Raw genomic sequence first — 17,833 nt, 5'->3', positions numbered from 1 at the left:
TTGTTAGTAATTAGATAATCAATAATAAATAAATAAAAATAGAAATTAAATTGCAGTAATAGTGTATTTAAGATACATTTAGAAAAAGGATAAAAAGCTTAAAATGCATCATCCGGCCACATCGACCATTAAACATTTAACAAGAACAACAAAGTCAAAGTTATGCAAAAGCAGAATAAATCCAACAAAATACATTTCAGAGCCAACAGACACAGGAACATGAAAACAAATCAAACCACATGACTCCAGTTTAACAACTTCCTGTTTGTCAAAAGAATTGTTAATAAAGTTTTTTGAAGCGGTCAGCAGCTGCTGCATCATAACAAACATGGCGGCGGGTTCTCTGTGACGCGGTTTTAATTAAATGTTGGCTTTTTAAACGCTCTAGTCGGTTCGGCGTGTTTCTCCGCAGATCATGATGGAGCACGGCTCCTTTCCAGTGGCGGTTCCGGCCCGGAAGGTGACTGTGGTCGGTTCGGAGCTCGTGGAGAGCTACACGGTACGGCTGCTAGCTGGGGTTGTAGCAGCACTGATGCTAAAGGAAACCTTCAGACAGACTTCAGCCCCTCTGTTTGACAGTCGAAGGGTTTAGATCTGCCGTTGTCATGGTAACACATTTTGTCTCGTTTAATGAAACAGGCATCGGGGCTACATTGCACATAGTGATGTAGCTCTCCCGTTTATTTTTCTACATTTGAACGATTAAAGCTTACAGTTACAGGAAGGATCAAATCTAGTTTATCTCAAGTTTGTAATATTAAATAATGCCAATAAAACAAGATTTCAAAGACTAAAACATTGAGTTATGGCTCTTAAAATCACGGGAAAGGCAGCAGACGCTCAGTGAGACTCTCCATAAGGAGGGGAAGCTACAAAAGGTCAGTTAGCGAGGAAGCTGGGCTTTTTTTATGCATAAAGCCTAGCATAAACTGGGCTTTATGCAAGTACATTAATGGAAGGAAACAGATGTGTAACATAGGCATCCAATCCAAGACAGCTCTTACATTCCAGAGCCAAAGACAACATCAGGAGCTTCTCTCCTCGGTGCTCAGTGGTCCAAAGTTTTCTCAGATCAGATTAGGATGAAATCCCAAAGCATTTAGGATTTCATTTAGAGATCCAGAAGGACCACTAGATGAAATCGTTGTCAATAGGATGTTAAAGGTCACCAGAGGCAACAATCACCAGTGTAACTCATTCTGAACTTCCAGAACCACGGGGTATTCTCCTCCATGCCATGTTGCACTGAGGCAGTGGTTCATCAATGTAGCACCAACCAAGCACCAGATTAGCTTAACAGTTAAACACATCTGCTGTGTTTTGATTCAGTAACCATGGAGACGACTTTGTTGTTTTCCTTCAGGTCTACATCATTGATGTAACGGACAGTCTGCACCGGTGGACGGTGAAGCACCGCTACAGCGATTTCTACGAGCTGCATGAGAAGGTGAGCAACAGCCCATGACATGGTGACAGTTTTAACAAATATGTAAAAAACATATTTTTATAAAAACAAACTGCAGCTTTAACATATCAACCCCATAGTTTTCAGTTGTATTACTGTTTGTTGTGTAACTGTTGAACACGTTGAGGACTGTGATTTGCCTGGATTTGAGGAGAAAGGCGTCAAACTGTAGCATCGTCTATGTTATCCTCCTGAATCTGCAGCTGACGGCGGAAAAGAAAGTGGACCGCCATCTGCTTCCTCCCAAGAAGATCCTGGGGAAGAACTCCAAGAGTCTCGTGGAGCGGCGGCAGAAGGAGCTGGAGCTCTACCTGCAGACGCTGCTGCAGCAGTTTCCAGAGGCCACACCCACTCCGCTCGCCTACTTCCTGCACTTCCACCTCTATGTGAGTATCACCTGATCAAGTGGACCAGCTCGTTTGGTCATGGCTGACAAAAATCGTCCTGCTCCAGTTTTAAAAAATAAATCAACTTTTTTGAGCATTGCATCATGCAATAATGTTATTCCCTCATCAAAACCACACCTGGACCGGTGCGGTTATTCTTTCATGCATGTTTGAGAAATCCTTTAATCTCTGTGGCAACCATTCAGTTGTTCAAAACACCTGATTGGACCTAGCCCCGCCTACAAGGTGCCGTTCCTCCTTAGAGCTGCAGTCACAGAGTACCAAAGTAAAGTGTTACAGTCATATCTGATATATATAACATTTTTATAATAACTGAAGGTAACATAGTTACTTGATTGTGTTTATAAAGTGGCACTATGACTCTGCAAAACATATAATACTGCCCCTTTAATCTTATTTTTAGTGTTTTATGCCCAATGTTGGTCAAACAAAAAGAGACAATGTGACCACAAAGAACTTAATTCACCAAAAATAATAACAATTTATTAATTAAGATTAATTTCCCATATATAAAAGATAAAAATTTGGGTATAGGCTGATGTTGAGAATTTGCAAAAAAAAAAATAGATTTTCCTGATTAAAACTTTTGATGTTAAAAACCAAGAAATTCTCTAATACTGGAGAATCTGTAAGTTGCAAAAAAAAAAGTTTTCAGTTTATAAAGTCAGAAATCTGCGGCACAAACACCAAAAGATTGACGTAAATTTATGAGCAACACATCAAGTACACTTTTCTCAGTGTTATTGGTAGAACCGGATTAACAGGGTAGAACGTTTCTCAGGTTTGGACTCACCTGGAACCGGATCCAGACTGAGACGGTGAGGGAGATGCTGCATCCAGTCCCCATCCAGACACATTCTGGTCCAGGAATGAACCTGGTTCTGCCACTAACACTTATAAAAATGTCCAGAGGAGCTTCTTTTTAAAGTTACCACCTCAAACTGGCACTTTTTCTCACAAATTAGTTTAAATTAGTCTTTTTGTGGTAAAATCTCTCCTGTGTGTCCGGGTCATGTTTTTTCTCTGCTCCACAACGCCCCCTAGTGTCAAAGGAAGTCCCTATCAATGTGAGAACATGGAGCTGCTCTGCTACAAAACAACCAGACTGCTTTATTGTCTTCCTGTTTCATAACAGCTTGATGTTGAAACAAAAGGAGAATAGAAAGTCAGATTGAAAATGTGGCTGTCAGGCAGGGAACTGCTGGCTATCAGCGGTTCTCCTTTTCTCTCTGTGATGTTCAGGGATTTCTCTGCAATGTTTTTCCAACTGATGGTTGATTTCTGGTTCTTGTTGTTAAATCCTAAATGAAATCCTTTGAATCTCTTGTTTCAGGAGATTAATGGCATCACAGCAGCGCTGGCAGAGGAGCTCTTCCATAAAGGTCAGAGGAACCATTTTACACAGTTTTTAGACAAAGTGGCAGAACCACCGGAAAATTCTGGATCTGCTGGGTGAAATGCTGGTGACATCTAGCTGCTGTGTCTCTGTGCTGCAGGGGAGCAGCTGCTGCAGGCAGGAGAGGTGTTTTCCCTGCGTCCGCTCCAGCTTTACTCCGTCTCCCAGCAGCTCCGCCTGGCCACGCCCACCTGCCTCAGCGGAGACGCCAGAACGGACCTGGGACACATCCTGGACTTCACCTGCAGGCTACGCTACCTCAAGGTAACGCCACCTCACTGCGTGTTCTTGCTGCAGAGCGCCTGGGTGTTCATGCAGGTTCTGGTTCTGCTCAGATTTCAGGGAGCAGAGGTCCAGTAGGAACCAGTAACATCCAGGAGACCAGTCTCCCCTTCGACCTGTCAGTGTTTAAGTCCCTGCTGCAGATTGAGGTAACTTCAGCTCCCACAATGCTTCAGCAGGACAACTGGTGTCAGATCTGAGAAAATCTAACTCCTGATGTTCTTCAAAGTTCCAACGACGTCACAGGGAGGTTGATCATGTTTGTGCTCAAAGCGTCTCTGTCTCCATCTTCAGATCAGCGACTGCAGCTCGCAGCAGATCCAGGGTCTGCCGTCCCTGAGGGCCAGCCTGGCTACGCTGAACCTCCACCGCTCTACTGAGTCCATGATGGTGAGCCAGTCCAGAACCTGAAGCCAGAACCTGGAGCCTGGGTCCAGATGCTCCAGAACCTGAACCTGTGATCTCTTCCCTCCCTCCAGTCCGTCCTCGTCCCAGAGGCCAGCGAGTTCCCGCAGTGGGAACCTGAGGGGGCGGAGCCTGGCTGTCCTGTCACGGCACTGGTTCCCATCTGGAGACACCTGACCACGCTGGACATGAGCCACAACTGCATCGGCGCCGTCGACGACTCAGTGGTGAGTCAGGGTTGGCCTAGTTAGTCTGACCTGAAAACTAATGAAACCTCTGAATCTCTGAGCTTAATCCTGTAAACTATGATCTAATTAAAGATTAATAAAAAATAATCCAGTTGATCACAAAGGATCTGAAAGTTTGTCCTCCTGGTCAGCAATAATTTTATTCCACCTTAAATGTGACGCTAAGCTATAAAATAAACCGATACGTTGGGCATCAGTGGAAATATAGAAACTGTGCAATAGCCAGGTTCTATTATTGTTCCGCCCAGATGTTCTCCAGATCATTCAGCTGGACTCAGGACATCACTGGTGGAGAAAAGGAAAACATCTGAATGGTTCTGCAGACTGCTTCCTGGATGGGTGGGGCCATGTGGTGGGCGGGGTTATGATGATGGGTAACCTGAAGACGAGCATCCTGTCTAGAGTGTTGAACTTGATCTTGTTGAACTCGAACCAAACCCAGACTGACCCAAACAGCTTTTTAAAACGGATTTCTCCTCTCACCGATATAGTTTATTATTTTCTGCAGACCAGTGAAGGGAACATCCAGAGAGGTCAGGATGTTTAATGTGTGGATTTATGGAAACATTGAAGTTCTGTAATCTCTGTAGGATTCTAGGGAACGTTGCTGTGTGTGTGAAGTGTATGTGTGTGTCAGCGTGGAGCTGATGGTCTTCCCGTTGCAGAAACTCATCCCCAAGGTGGAGTTCCTGGACCTGAGCTACAACCAGCTGTCGTCTGTGGAGAACCTGCAGGTCTGTCCAGCATCGTCCTGAACCATCAAAAGCGCAGGTCCTGTCTGACGCTGAGCCGCCTGTTTGGTTGTTTCCTGCAGCACCTCTACAGCTTGGTGCATGTGGACCTGAGCTACAACTGCCTGCACAGCCTGGAGGCGGCGCACACGCGGCTGGGGAACATCAAGACGCTAAGCCTGGCGGGGAACCAGCTGGAGACGCTCAGTGGGCTCTCCAAGCTCTACTCTCTGGTCAACCTGGACCTGAGCCACAATCAACTGGCACAGGTAATCCTGCTGTTAGCATAGCTGCCATTATGCTAACAGCTGGTTAGCATAATGGACTCTGTACTCCATTCAGTGAAGCTCATGACTGATGAAGCATCAACTCCTCTAGAGTCACGTGTACAAATCCAAAATCCATTATACAAGCTTGCATTCCAGTTTTACTTTTTCTGATTAAACTTTTAATTGTTTTTTTAATCCGTCCCGAACCATCAGAACCGCAATAGAACAATACAGCCAGAAAAACCAAAGAATATTTAATATAAGGTTAATTTGATTTCTTAAAATTTAAATGTTTAATTTGGCTGACCTTCTTTTCGAATAAATATTGCAAATTGTCTATGACCTTACATTTATCTTCATTAACTTAAACTTTTCCACAAATATCAGTCACTTTGTTGAGAAAATTCATTTTTCTTTCTCATTTTTTCAAAATTGGTGGCCTAAAAGAAAATTGGACCTGCCCTCTATCAGTGAGGCACGGTACTTCCTGCCTCAGCATTTGCATTTTACTGGGCAATCAGAAAGATAAAATCTATCACTCACATTCATTAAATATGTTAAGCAGATTGTGGAACGTCAACATGTAGAACATTTGCAATTAAACAAGTGTGTTGGTGAAGAGAATAGAAATAACTTCCTGCTTCATTCACTGTGTGGCACAGCGCCTCCAGAGGTGAGGCGCAGTACTGCACGGTCTTACTCTGGACTCTTTCCACAAACATGTTGAAATGAAAAGCAATTTTAAAGTAGACAGATTGATTTTCTCTCATCATTGTTAGCATCTGTTTTACTTTTACTCCCCTGACCACACGTCTGGTTTAATGGTTTCCAGTAGAAACCAGTTGATGGTGGATCTCTGTGTGTTTTTCCAGCTGGAGGAGATCAGGAACATCGGAGCGCTGCCCTGCTTGGAGAAGCTCAACCTGTCCAGTAACCCCATGTGCATCATACCAGACTACAGAACCAAGGTTCTGGCCCAGTTTGGGGACCGGGCAGCAGAGGTAGGCTCTTCTCCTGGCCCAGTTCCTCTAAACCAGCTGGTCCTGGTTCTGATTCAGTCATGAACCCAACTGAATCAGAGGCTTTTCTGTCTAAATCTGGTAGATTAATCACCTGACAGGAGGATGAGAAGGAGACAAGAAGAAGGTCTCTTGTGTTATAATAGTTTTGGGTTTTTTATTATAGTGCAACTTTATTTCATTGTGACATTTTGTTTGTCTAATTCAGTTAGTTTTAATTAGTCTTTAGAGTGTCTTTGCTAGTGTTTATTAGTTAAAATGTTTTAAAAATGTTCTCAGTTTCAGTTGTTGTTATGTTGTTGGTTTGGGTCACTGTAATAACCTTGTAAATGTCCTGTCTGTAACCTGTTGTGTTCTGGTCGTTGTCAGGTGAGCCTGGACTGCAGAGCGACGACGGAGAAGGAGCTGGACACGGTGGAAGTGCTGAAAGCCATTCAGAAAGCCAAAGAGGTCAAAGATCGCATGAGCAGCAGCGATAAGAAGGTAAACAGGAAGTCAGAGTTTTAAGCTCTTCTATGGATGACGCAGTGGTCATTTATTGAAAAATGAATTTTCTATTTAGTTTGTTTTGTTTCATTTAGGGCTGCAGCTCACAATTACAATCATAATCGATTATAATCGGATTAATTGGATTTAAAAAATGGTCATGCTGCTGATCTTTGGTTTTATCACTTAAGCCTTTTTTTATATAATATTATAAATATATTAAAATATGCAAATAATTACATAATTTTTTAAAAAATCAGAAAATAAACATTTTCCTGCTTGAAATCCAACATCAGCGTTCATTTAGTGATCATTCATAGCAAAGGACAACAAGATATCAGGGTGTCTGTGCTGATCCCCAGTTTGATGCCATCAGTTCTGATCAGCATCAGAACCTTTCACCGGGTTCTGATCCGGATCAGAATCAGAGCTGAGCTAAAACCGAAGCATTGATCTCCTCCGCTGCTGGTTGAGCTCCTCCTCTCTCTGTTGACAGATCAGTGAGGACTCCAGGGCGTCTGCAGCTCCTCCTGCCTCCTCCTCCTCCTCCTCTTCGTCCTGCCCCAGCCAAGGTAATCATGTATGTATCAGGCTGTGCTTGGCAGAGGGAGTATGAACCCCGGGTCAGATCAGCTGCTGGACCGTCCAGACAGACCCAGTTTCTTCCCACTGACGCTTTCAGCTTCTCTTTGTTCAGGACTGACCAGCAGAGAGGACGACCCCGGCCCCCCCGACGCCCCTCCCCCCGAGGACCCCTCACCCCCTCCTAACATCTCACACACACACCTCCTGTCTGCCGAACCTGCTCAGGTGAGGCTCAGACATGCCTGATCACCATGGCAACCAGGAGGCTGGAGCAGTTAGCACTGGATCAGAGCGACTCTGATGTGATGCTAACTAGCATCTGTGGCTAAATATTTACATGGTGATCAATATGAAACTCCATGTTCAGGAGTCACATCCACCAGAAGGCCCAGTGCCTCCACCTCAACAATATTTATGATGACCTTTAACCTCTCAATGGCTCAATTTATATCCAATCCTACAAAAAGATTTTTTTTTAAAAGTTAGATGTTAAATTTCAGTATTAAATTCAGTGAAGTGGTTAATTTAAGAGAAACTCTGTACGTTTCAGATTCTCCTCAATGTCTTAAACATTAATTTAGAATATTTAAGGGTGAATATCCTTAAAGGTATTCACCCTTTAAGGCGGGTTGTACGGTGATGAGCGGTTAAAATGGGGTGAAAGGTCAGCTGTTAGGTCTGTGGAGACGTTTGCGTCCCTCTGAGGTTTTTGGGTTTTTATTGTCTGTGTTTTTTCTCCTGTAGGTAAAACTTTCTGCTCTCTGCCAGCCTGAACAGCCACTCCCAGCGAACTCGGCTTCTTCCTCTGCAGCCGTCTGGTCAGTGGAGCTCAGCGACCTGAAAGCGCACAAATGTATCAGTAGAACAAATGAAATGTAATTTAATGCTTTTAAAACTCAGAACCCGCCGTGTAAACCTAATTTTTAAACTCTTTATGTTTTCTTCCAGCTGTTTCTGCTCAGCTTGCTTTTCCAGTCGCCTGGAGGTCCGCTGCTCCGCCTGCAGCGCCACCTGCTGTCCGCTGCTCCCCTCTGCTCTTTTCGCCCTGTCCCTGTCCAACAAAGACTTCAGCACCCAGCTCTCCCAGCGGCTCGGCTCCATCCTGAGGGAGCAGAAGACGAAGAGAGGAGAGGAAGAGGAGCAGGAAGAGCGGAGGTCTGATTCCAGAGACCTTCGGTCTGAAGTGCTGAGCACCGACGTCGGCGGTCGCAGGTGATTCATCCGCTCTCTCTGTCGCTTTCTGTTCTCTTCCCATTAGTTTCCCTCAGAGAATTTATAATTATTTATTGATTTATATCACTTTTATTTTAATGCTTTAATAAAGCAGCAAACTTCAATCTTTGCTCAATTGTTCTGGTTATCATCAGATTAATTTTGCTTCCAGTTTTTTACCTGAATTTTTCTAAAGGTGTGAAGTTCTCACCTATCTGGAACTTAAAGCTGCACTTTATTAAGAATGTTTGTTGGTTTTATTACATATTTATTAAAAAACAAATAAGGCAGATAATCTCCTATGCTTCCTCCCTTTGCTCTGAAGAAATAAATTGCTCCCGTCCAAAAACGACCAATCAGAGCCAGGAGGCGGGTCTTAGCGCTGTAAATAATCCTCATGTCCTCACTGCGTACGGTTACAGGAACCAATGGTGGCTATGCTAAGTAACCTGAGCATTCGTAACAGGCTATGCTAACGGCAGCGTAGCAGAGATCAAGGAGGGGAGTGAGGTGATTGACAGCGCTAAGACCCGCCTCCTGGCTCTGATTGGTTGTTTATAGTCTGCTTTGGGAGAAGGGAGAGGAGCTCAATCTTTTTCACCGAATATCTGTCTCATAGTAAACTGTGATGACGCAGTGACAGTTTCAATAAACATGTAAAATAATATTTTTTATAAAGTATTAAACATGTCAAAGTTTCTAATGAAAGCAAAGAAAGCAGCTGAAATCAGTTTTTAGAAAACCTTCGTGCTGCTCAGCATAAATTTGGGACTTTACTTTACAAGATGGCTTCCTCCCTTTGCTCCGCAGTCTAAGCTCCAGGGACGGCTACTTTGAGATGGGCCTGGATGACTCTGGGGAGGAGCTGGTTGGCTCCGCCCCCTTCCCAGAGGAGAAGGAGCTGGTTGGCCCCGCCCCCTTCCCAGAGGAGAAGGAGCTAGTTGGCCCCGCCCCCTTCCCAGAGGAGAAGGAGCTGGTTGGCTCCGCCCCTTTACCAGAGGAGAAGGAGCTGGTTGGCTCCGCCCCCTTACCGGAGGGGGAGGAGCCTGGCGTCCGGCCAGAGGAGCCGGGCGAGGAGCAGCTGGAGGTTCGGGTCCGCAGAGTTCTGTGGTGCTGCTGTGTCCTGGTCGGCGAGGAGGTGAAGCAGAGGGGGGCGTGTCTGGTTCTGACGGACCGGCTGCTGGCGCTGCTCTGCTGGTCACATGACTCCCTGTCAGCCAATCAGGAGAGAGGTAAACACCCGGCTTTAGATATTGTTGTTTAAAATAATTATCTAAAATATTTTATTATAGTTTAATCTATAATAATAATAATAATAATATTGATTTGTTATAAATAATATTGCAGATTTAAATATTGTGGATAGTTTATAATATTACTAATTTCCCAGGAAGAACATCCTGAAGTTTTATTTGATGGGTTTTGGTCTGGATCCATCTGGGTCGGCTGGTTCCACTCGGGTAATCATGTTTCAGATCTTTCCTCAGGTCCGGACCAGAGTCCAGATATGGAGGAGGTTCTATTGGGCCTCCAGGCGGATCTGCTGGTACCATACACTCAGGTTCTGCTGACCTGCCCGGCCGAGCTCCAGGACTCCTGCTTCTCATTTGGAATCAAAACGGGTCAGAACCGCTGGTTCATCTTCTCTGAGGCCGAGGAGGTCCGACAGACCAGAACCGAGCTGAACGGGCTGCTTCAGGTCAGAGACGGCACCGAGGTTCTATTCAAATGTTGAGTTGAATTTGTCTCCCGTTCAGAACCTTCATGTTGGGTCAGAACCATCGTGTTGGGTCAGAACCATCGTGTTGGGTCAGAACCTTTATATTGGGTCAGAACCATCGTGTTGGGTCAGAACCTTCATCAGGTGTATATTTTCATTGTTTCACCATCTGGTTCTGGTTCTGGTCCTTGTAGGACCCATTGGACCTCCCGGCTCCTCCTCTTCCTCGGCTCCTTCCTCCTTCGCTCCTCAGCCCCTGGGAGGTGGAGGAGAGTCTGGCAGCTCGGGGGGGATTCCCCGCCCACATCCTCTGCTCCTCTTCCTCCTCTTCCTCGCCAGCCTCAGGCTCCGCCCAGCTGCTCTCTGATCTCGGCTTGGAGGACGCCGGCCTCCTGTCGCTCCTCTTCCTCACGCCCAGAACCCTCTGGGTTCTCCGGATGGACTTCAGGCAGCTGTGGGCGGACCGTCCTCCTGTCCACCTGTCCTCCTCTTCATCATCCTGGTGCAGGCTGGTCCGTTTGGCTCTCAGCTCGGTTCTCCTTCACCCCGACCAGAGAGAGATGGGAGATGGACCAGACCGTGGTTCCTGTCCAGACCCACAGCACTGCCTCAGGTTTGGACCCGACTCTCTGAGGCTGTTTTCAGACCTGATGGTCCGATTGGATTTGAATTAAAGCAACTTAAACACAGCTGATGTGAATTCGGTTTATGCGTCATGTTTCCACCAGGAGGCGCCACTCTGTGGATCTGCTGGCTGGAGGTCAGAGGCTGCTGCTGCTCTTCCCTCTGGCCCAGGACAGGGGCTCCTTCCTGGGGGAGCTGAGCCAGAGGAGAGCCTCTCTGGAGGGGCTGAAGTTGGTGGCGCTGCCCCGGCCCTGCAGGCCCTGCCCGGGCCCAACCGGACCCGGTGAGGACCAGTTGGTACCACTAGGGGGCGCACTACTTCAACATGATGATAGTCCAGTGTACTAGTGGCTGTGATGTCATAGAAACAGAATAAAATGCCTCATAGCTTCTGACAGGCTTTATTACTTTCACAGCAAACAGTAACAAAAGACGACTTAGCTGGAAGTCTGTTAAGCAGAGTAAAAAGATTTTTTTAAAAGTCACTGCAGAGAAAGGAATCGACTAGGTCGTCTCATCTGAGTGCTGCTTGTGTTTCCAGGCTGCTGCAGAACCAAAGAGCCCTGCTGCTGCTGCAGCGACAGGAAGTCAGGCTGCAGCAGGTGGGTGTTTTCACAATATGCAATTAATTGCATTATAAATTCAATCCGGTTTAATTTCCATTGATTTATTGTTTCTTTCTCTTTCTACCAAACATTTGATGACTGAAGTCTTCAGTCTGGAGCTTTGGTCTCAATTAGCCCTTATTTCAAGGAAAATTTTTGTTTAAATTGGTTTTAGACTTCATAATTAGTTTTATTTGTTGTTTCTGTTTTTTTATTGTTTATTTTGGATACTTAAAATGTGCTCCAGTGTTAAATGTTCATTAGAATTTAATATGAGAATGTATTACCATTATATTACCTGAAAACTGTCTCAAAATAACAATATTATCATTTATTGTAATGACTTTTCAAATTTTCAAACATAAACATTCAAAATAAAATCAAAAAACGCATGTCAGAAATAACTAAACTTTTTATCTGAAATTTCTAAAACTAATCAATCTTTTCTAGTAAATTTTCCAAGCATTTTTTTCCCCTCTCTACATTGACCCTGATGCACTGTTGTAAAAGACAGATTAAATGTAATGAGAATTAAATATGTAACTAAAAATTCAGGATTGCAAAATTTATTAGTCAATTTTATTTTTGCACTTCTTCCTAATCTCTCCAACTGTCTGAAGCCCCCTGGCGCCCTCTGGTGGCCTCACTTTGGATGGGGTTTTATGAGATGAATCCGATCTGCATGTTTCGGTCTGTTCATGACATAATTTCATGTTTTTGTTTCTCTCTGCAGTCGAGACTCGTTGAGACTCCAAGATGAGGAGAACCAGCCGCCGCCCCACCTGGTCCCGGGCCTCTCACCTGGACTGAAGCTCCTGGCCGGACTCAGAGGCCAGCAGCTGCTCTCCTACTTCAGGAGATACGTAGCTCAGGTGAAGCGTTTCAAACAACTCACACTCTCCCTTCTCATCACTAAAAGTCCTAACTTTAAGAGAATGATTTGAAACTTTGTTAAAATGAGGAACGTTGAGCATCTTGTGAAGTTACATTTAATATCTGTTTTAAAAATAATGAAACATTGAATCTTTTAACACATTTTAACCAGATTATTATCAGCAGCAGCAGAACCTTGAGAAGATTAGAAGGAAGAAACAAATAAAAACTTTTTCTCGTTAAAATGACTCTCAAAATTTACAACTTCTCTGGTAATATTGCATTTTTATTCTACTAATGCCATGACTTTATTGTCATAAGTGAAACAGTCAGCCTGTTAATTAATTGGAACCCTGCTGCCACCTACTGGAGGCTTGTTTATCAAGATTTAAAAAAAAATTCTGTACATTTATTTACGTCTGTAAATTTTCTGTGTTTAATTTCCCTTTGGAACTAACAAAGTATTTTAGAATTTGAATTGGATTTAAATCATTTCTATCAGAGCTCCTCCAGTGGCAGTTTTAGCTTCACATTCTGGAAAAATCTCCTGTTTGTAGGGTTGTCATAATAACAAAAGTAGCTGGACAAAAGTTGTCCCAGAAGTTATTGCGATAGACAATAATAGTTATTTTGAGACCATTTTCAAGTGATATGATGGTATAATAATGTAAGAAAACATTCTGAGATCAATGAACTTTATATTCTAATGAAAATTTAACACTATCCAAAATAAACGAATGAAACAACAGAAACGACAAATAAAATGAATTATATAGTCTCTTTAAACTAGATTGTCCTAGTTGACACCAGACTGGAGACTTTTGTCATGAGGTTTTTGGTAGAAAGAGGGAAAATAATAAATAAATAAATCATGCAACTTTATTTATTAATCTAATAAATAATCCCCAGATCTGTATTATGTTAAGTGAAGCAGAAAGGGTTTTCACATGTTGATGTTAGAAGTATTTATTAATTTTTTAGCTGCTGTTGATTTTTTGGAAGGAAATGTTTATTTTCTGATTCAATAAAGGAATTAAATTTGAATTTGTGATATTGTATGAAAAGGCTAAAACGGTTAAATTAAAAATCTGCAGAATGTGACAATTAATCACCAGACTAATCAATAACTAAAATTGGCCAGTTGTGCTTACGGACCATTGAAGGTCCATTTGGTTCTGATGGTTCTTCTCGTTCCCAGTCGCAGGCTGAGGAGCTGAGGCATGTCTGCTGGCTCTCTGTGCTGCTCTATAAGGCTCCAGGAAGTGAGGTCACTTCCTGCCTGCTGCTGTCCACCGAGGCCATCTACTTCCTGCTGGACGACTCCGTCCCGCCGCTGCATCCCCACTCAGGTAGGACTGCCAGTAGTGGACCGGTTCTGGTGATTATATGTCGGCCCGGTGTCCTGGTGTCCACTGTCCCTGTGTGTCTCCGCCTCAGGGACGGACGCACCGAGTCCTGAGGACGCCGAGACGAGTCTCTGCAGCTGCCTGAGCGTCCGGCTGGCTGAGCTGCAGGCCGTCAACGTGGGACTGTTTGACCAGAACTTCAGGGTGGTAGGTGAGTGGACCCGTCCCTGGGCCTGTCGCAGTAACCGATAAGTCAGTTTATCACATTGCAAATTGAAACAATCTCAATTCCATTTGCACGATTTATCGTTTTTCTCTTTCTACCAAAAACTCTGACTAAAGTCTTCAGTCTGGTGCTTCGGTCTCAACTAGCCCTTTTTTTTAGGGTCAATTTTGTTTAAAGAAGCTTCATAATTCATTTTATTTGTTGTTTTGTTATGGCTGAAAGACATGTCATGATATTAGCGCTTCATGTCAGTTGATATCAATAATTATTGATTAGTTTTCTGTTTTAAATATCTGAAATATTTCCAAAATGGTGGCCCGATCTTTCCTGTTATTTCCACAGTTTTCACTTCGCGCCGTTGTTGTTTATTATTTAGCTGATATGTGGCGAAACCTTAAACTGCTGCTGTGCCAGTTCCTCAACAAGTTGTTGCTTGGCAACCAAAGAATGAGTGAGTTGCTAGGTAACCAAAGTGCCAAAGTGAGTTGATACCACCAGCTAGCTTAGCTAGCCGACGTTAAGCAGCTGAAGTCTTTCCTCTGCCTACATCCCCCAGAATGCTTCATGGTTCTGTTGAACATTCTATCAGATTTATTATCTACTGATATTGATTTAGTGTGTATTGCGATATTGATTTATTGTCCAGCCCTTGATGTTTCAGTTGTCTTGTATATTTATTTTGGATATTTAAAATTTCTTCCACTTCCAGTGTTAAATGTTCATTAGAGTTTAAAGTTTATTGATCTGTGATAATGTGTTTTCATTGCAATCATTTTTGGGTCAGTTTACCATCCAGTGAAGGCCTAGCTGTCCCCGTGTCCCCCCAGCTCTAACCGTCTGTGTCCCTGCAGGACGCTCTGCGGACCAGGTGGTCTGCTGCCTCAGCAGGGACGGCTACGGGACGAGCGTCTTCCTGCAGCAGCTGATGGCGGCTCTCAGCCTGCAGCAGCAGCAGCGTCCGCCCCAACCCGACCCGTCCGACCAGGACTTCTACTCCCAGTTCACGGGTAACCCAGAGGACAGACAGAGACATACCCCCCCCCCCCCCTGATCTTCAGATCTGACTGTGTGTCTCCCCCTGCAGGAAAGATGCAGAACTACGAGCTGGTCCACAGCAGCAGGGTGCGCTTCATCTACCCCAGCGACGAGGAGATGGGTGACCTGACCTTCATCGTGTCAGAGAGGAAAACCTCTGCCAGCGCGCCGCCCCCGTCCTCCTGCAGCATCCTGCTCTACCTGCTCGTCTTCCAGGTGAAAACTGCAGCCCACACACGTCTTCTGAGACAAACTGGACCCCTCTGCTTCACAGACTGTTTGCTGCCCCCTGGTGGCATCCTGGTAACCCTGGTAACCTGGTGCTCCCTGGTAACCATAGTAACCTCTCTGTCTGTCCTGCAGGTCCAGATGCCCAACCAGCCGTCCACTGAGCGGTCTCCGGTCCTCCAGCCCCGGACGCTGGTCCTCACCGGGACGGACGTCTTCCTGCTGGACGAGGACTACGTCAGCTACCCTCTGCCGGACTTCGCCAAGGAGCCGCCGTCCAGGTGGGGCACATGATGGTTTTATATGTCCAGGTGACTCACATCTAGCCTCACCTGGTTGTATATTATTATTATATTTGACGAGAAGGGGCCAGATGAATAATTCGGATGAACTTTAGTGAATAAAACAGTCGAACAAATCATAAAAGTTGTGATTTACGACAGAGTGTAGGAGCTCTCTCTATCTAAAGTCTTCTTCTCCTCCTTCTGAGGCATTATGGGATATATAGTCCTTTCTATTAAAGGTCAACAACTTTAACTAAATCTCCTTTATAATTCCAGCTCAGATTGTATTAAATTATAATATCCTAGATAATAAGTCCTGAACAAATCCTTCACACTCTCTTTGTTTCTATCCTCCTGTCTCCATGGTTACATCATGCTGTCCTCCTGTCCTGCAGAGGGCGCTACCAGCTGTGTGAGGCCCGACGGATCCGGGACCTGGACCGGGTTCTGCTGGGCTACCAGCCGTACCCCCAGGCCCTGACCCTGGTGTTTGACGACCTGCCGGGTCCGGACCTGCTCTGCCACCTCACCATGGACCACTTCGCCCCTGCCGGCCCGGAGGCTCCGCCCCCAGGGGGCGTGGCTGGCGGTCAGGGCGAGGTGCAGTGGTGTGTCTTTGTGCCAGGGGGCGACAGCAGGGAGCGGCTGATCTCGCTGCTCGCCCGCCAGTGGGAGGCGCTGTGCAGCCGGGAGCTTCCTGTCGAGCTCACCGGCTGATTGGATTGGATTGGATTGGATTTCCACTGTCGCCATGGAAACCGCTGTCTGGACCTGAGGGCGCTCCTAGTGGACCCGACTATGGCTGAAGGTATTTTTGGGCATCTCGATGTCTGCTGCTGGAAGCGCTGAAGATTCAGAGCCACTCGTTTTTAAAAACAGGAAGTGAAACGAATGGACTGGTGTTGCACTGCAGGGGGCGCTGCAGCTCGACCACAGGAGTCTAACTGTCAATATTATGTTGATGCACTGCAAAAACATAAAATCTTACAAATTAATTTTGGTCTAGTTTCTAGCACAAATATCTTAGTCCTCTTGAAATCAGACAAACTAACTTACAAGTAACTTTTCTGCAAGATATAGGAGCTTATTTTAAGTTTATAATTCCTTAATATTGATTAAAATGTGCTAGTTCCAGTGGCGTATTATTTCACTCATAACAATCCCCATCTAATAAATGTAATAATCTGCTAATAGAACTAGTCCTTTTAATCAATATTTAGAAATTATTGACTTAAAACCAGCTCCTATTTCTCGCTGAAAAGTTACATGTAAGTCTGTTTTGTCCTACTTCAAGTGTGATAAGATATTTGCATTAGAAACTACACAAAGAGTTTGTGTATCTGCAGTGCGTAACCTTTAAATAAATGAACTCAGCACAAATACCGGAGACAGGGATGGTTGCTTTCAGAAATTAATCTGGAAGTTTAGCCTGTTATCGGATAAAAATATCATGAAGTTATTCATTCACGTAGAAATGTAGCCGTTTCCAGCTAAATATTCAGTGTGAAACTGCTACTTTTAGAAATGAATTAATAACTTGGTGAAAAAACTGACAAATGAACCAACCACTGTTTTCTCTAAATAACCCAAATTATTGCTGTTCGTTTTGTAACTTTATAAACCTCAATTTTCCCAACATAAACAAGTGATCCCAAAGCTTCTTGATTTCTTCTTAAATCTGCTTTAAAACCAAAAGTTGATTTCATTATTTTCTCTCTTCTGCTGCATAAATCCATTTGCACTTTCACCCAGTTGCTTGGCACAATCTGCTCTGAACGTTGTATTTCTTGCACATTATTATACCAGATGGACCAGTATTAACGGACTGAATGTTGAAGCTTTTTATTCATATTAATTTAACAGGATTGTTGCTTTATGGCAGACTGGATGTTTTTCATCCTGAAACATTAAAAATTTAGGTTTCTAACATGTATTTTATGCTTCCAACATGAAGTCTGAGATACCATAAACACTGTTATTATAGTGTTGTGTTTTTTTTCTATATATGCACATTCCCATTGTTTGTTTTTGTATGTTACATTCAACATGACTGAATGGAGAACCCGTCGGTTTGTTCTGAAGACGAAAGCCACTGAATAAAAGTGAAACTGAAACCTTTTTTCTGTCTTTGTTTCATGATTGGTCGATTGTTTGAACCTCAGAAAGGAGGATTTTAATTTGCCAGCCACTGGCATAAACTGCTTGTGTGGAGCAAAATTAATTTCACGTAATCTCGAAAGCCTAATATATTCACAAGCATAAATAAGAATGGTAATATATCTCTATTTTCACTATGATTTAGTTTTATAAACGTACGATATAGTTCGTTAGTCAAAGTTTTCCACCAAATAATTACCGTTTATTTTATTAAAGTTAAAGAAAATATT

At 44.1% G+C, this 17,833-nt stretch overlaps 1 protein-coding gene across 5 annotated transcripts; it reads left to right on the top strand.

Annotated features, from left to right (window-relative positions):
• The first annotated feature begins 290 nt into the window (after positions 1-290).
• Positions 291-17,564, top strand: nisch (nischarin). 5 transcript variants are annotated; one of them, XM_044121739.1, is made up of 28 exons: positions 291-499; positions 1,364-1,447; positions 1,669-1,851; positions 3,206-3,254; positions 3,369-3,532; positions 3,604-3,699; positions 3,845-3,940; positions 4,030-4,182; positions 4,869-4,937; positions 5,018-5,203; positions 6,076-6,204; positions 6,592-6,705; positions 7,205-7,280; positions 7,406-7,518; positions 8,038-8,111; positions 8,242-8,505; positions 9,316-9,737; positions 9,981-10,204; positions 10,420-10,838; positions 10,954-11,132; positions 11,391-11,451; positions 12,188-12,326; positions 13,532-13,676; positions 13,765-13,884; positions 14,751-14,906; positions 14,984-15,150; positions 15,298-15,443; positions 15,842-17,564. In XM_044121739.1, the coding sequence occupies exons 1-28, from the start codon at positions 416-418 to the stop codon at positions 16,161-16,163; spliced, it is 4,434 nt and encodes a 1,477-aa protein (XP_043977674.1). In that variant the 5' UTR covers positions 291-415; the 3' UTR covers positions 16,164-17,564. The 5 variants fall into 5 exon arrangements, with proteins under 5 accessions (XP_043977674.1, XP_043977675.1, XP_043977673.1 ...); XM_044121740.1 differs by having other exon boundaries at positions 292-499; positions 9,993-10,204; positions 13,526-13,676; positions 15,842-16,441; XM_044121738.1 differs by having other exon boundaries at positions 292-499; positions 13,526-13,676; positions 15,842-16,441.
• Positions 17,565-17,833: the final 269 nt, after the last annotated feature.

This window comes from Gambusia affinis, linkage group LG07, assembly GCF_019740435.1.
Source record: "Gambusia affinis linkage group LG07, SWU_Gaff_1.0, whole genome shotgun sequence".
NCBI classification, from domain to species: Eukaryota; Metazoa; Chordata; class Actinopteri; order Cyprinodontiformes; family Poeciliidae; genus Gambusia; species Gambusia affinis.
This window is presented reverse-complemented; position numbering and strand designations above follow the sequence as displayed.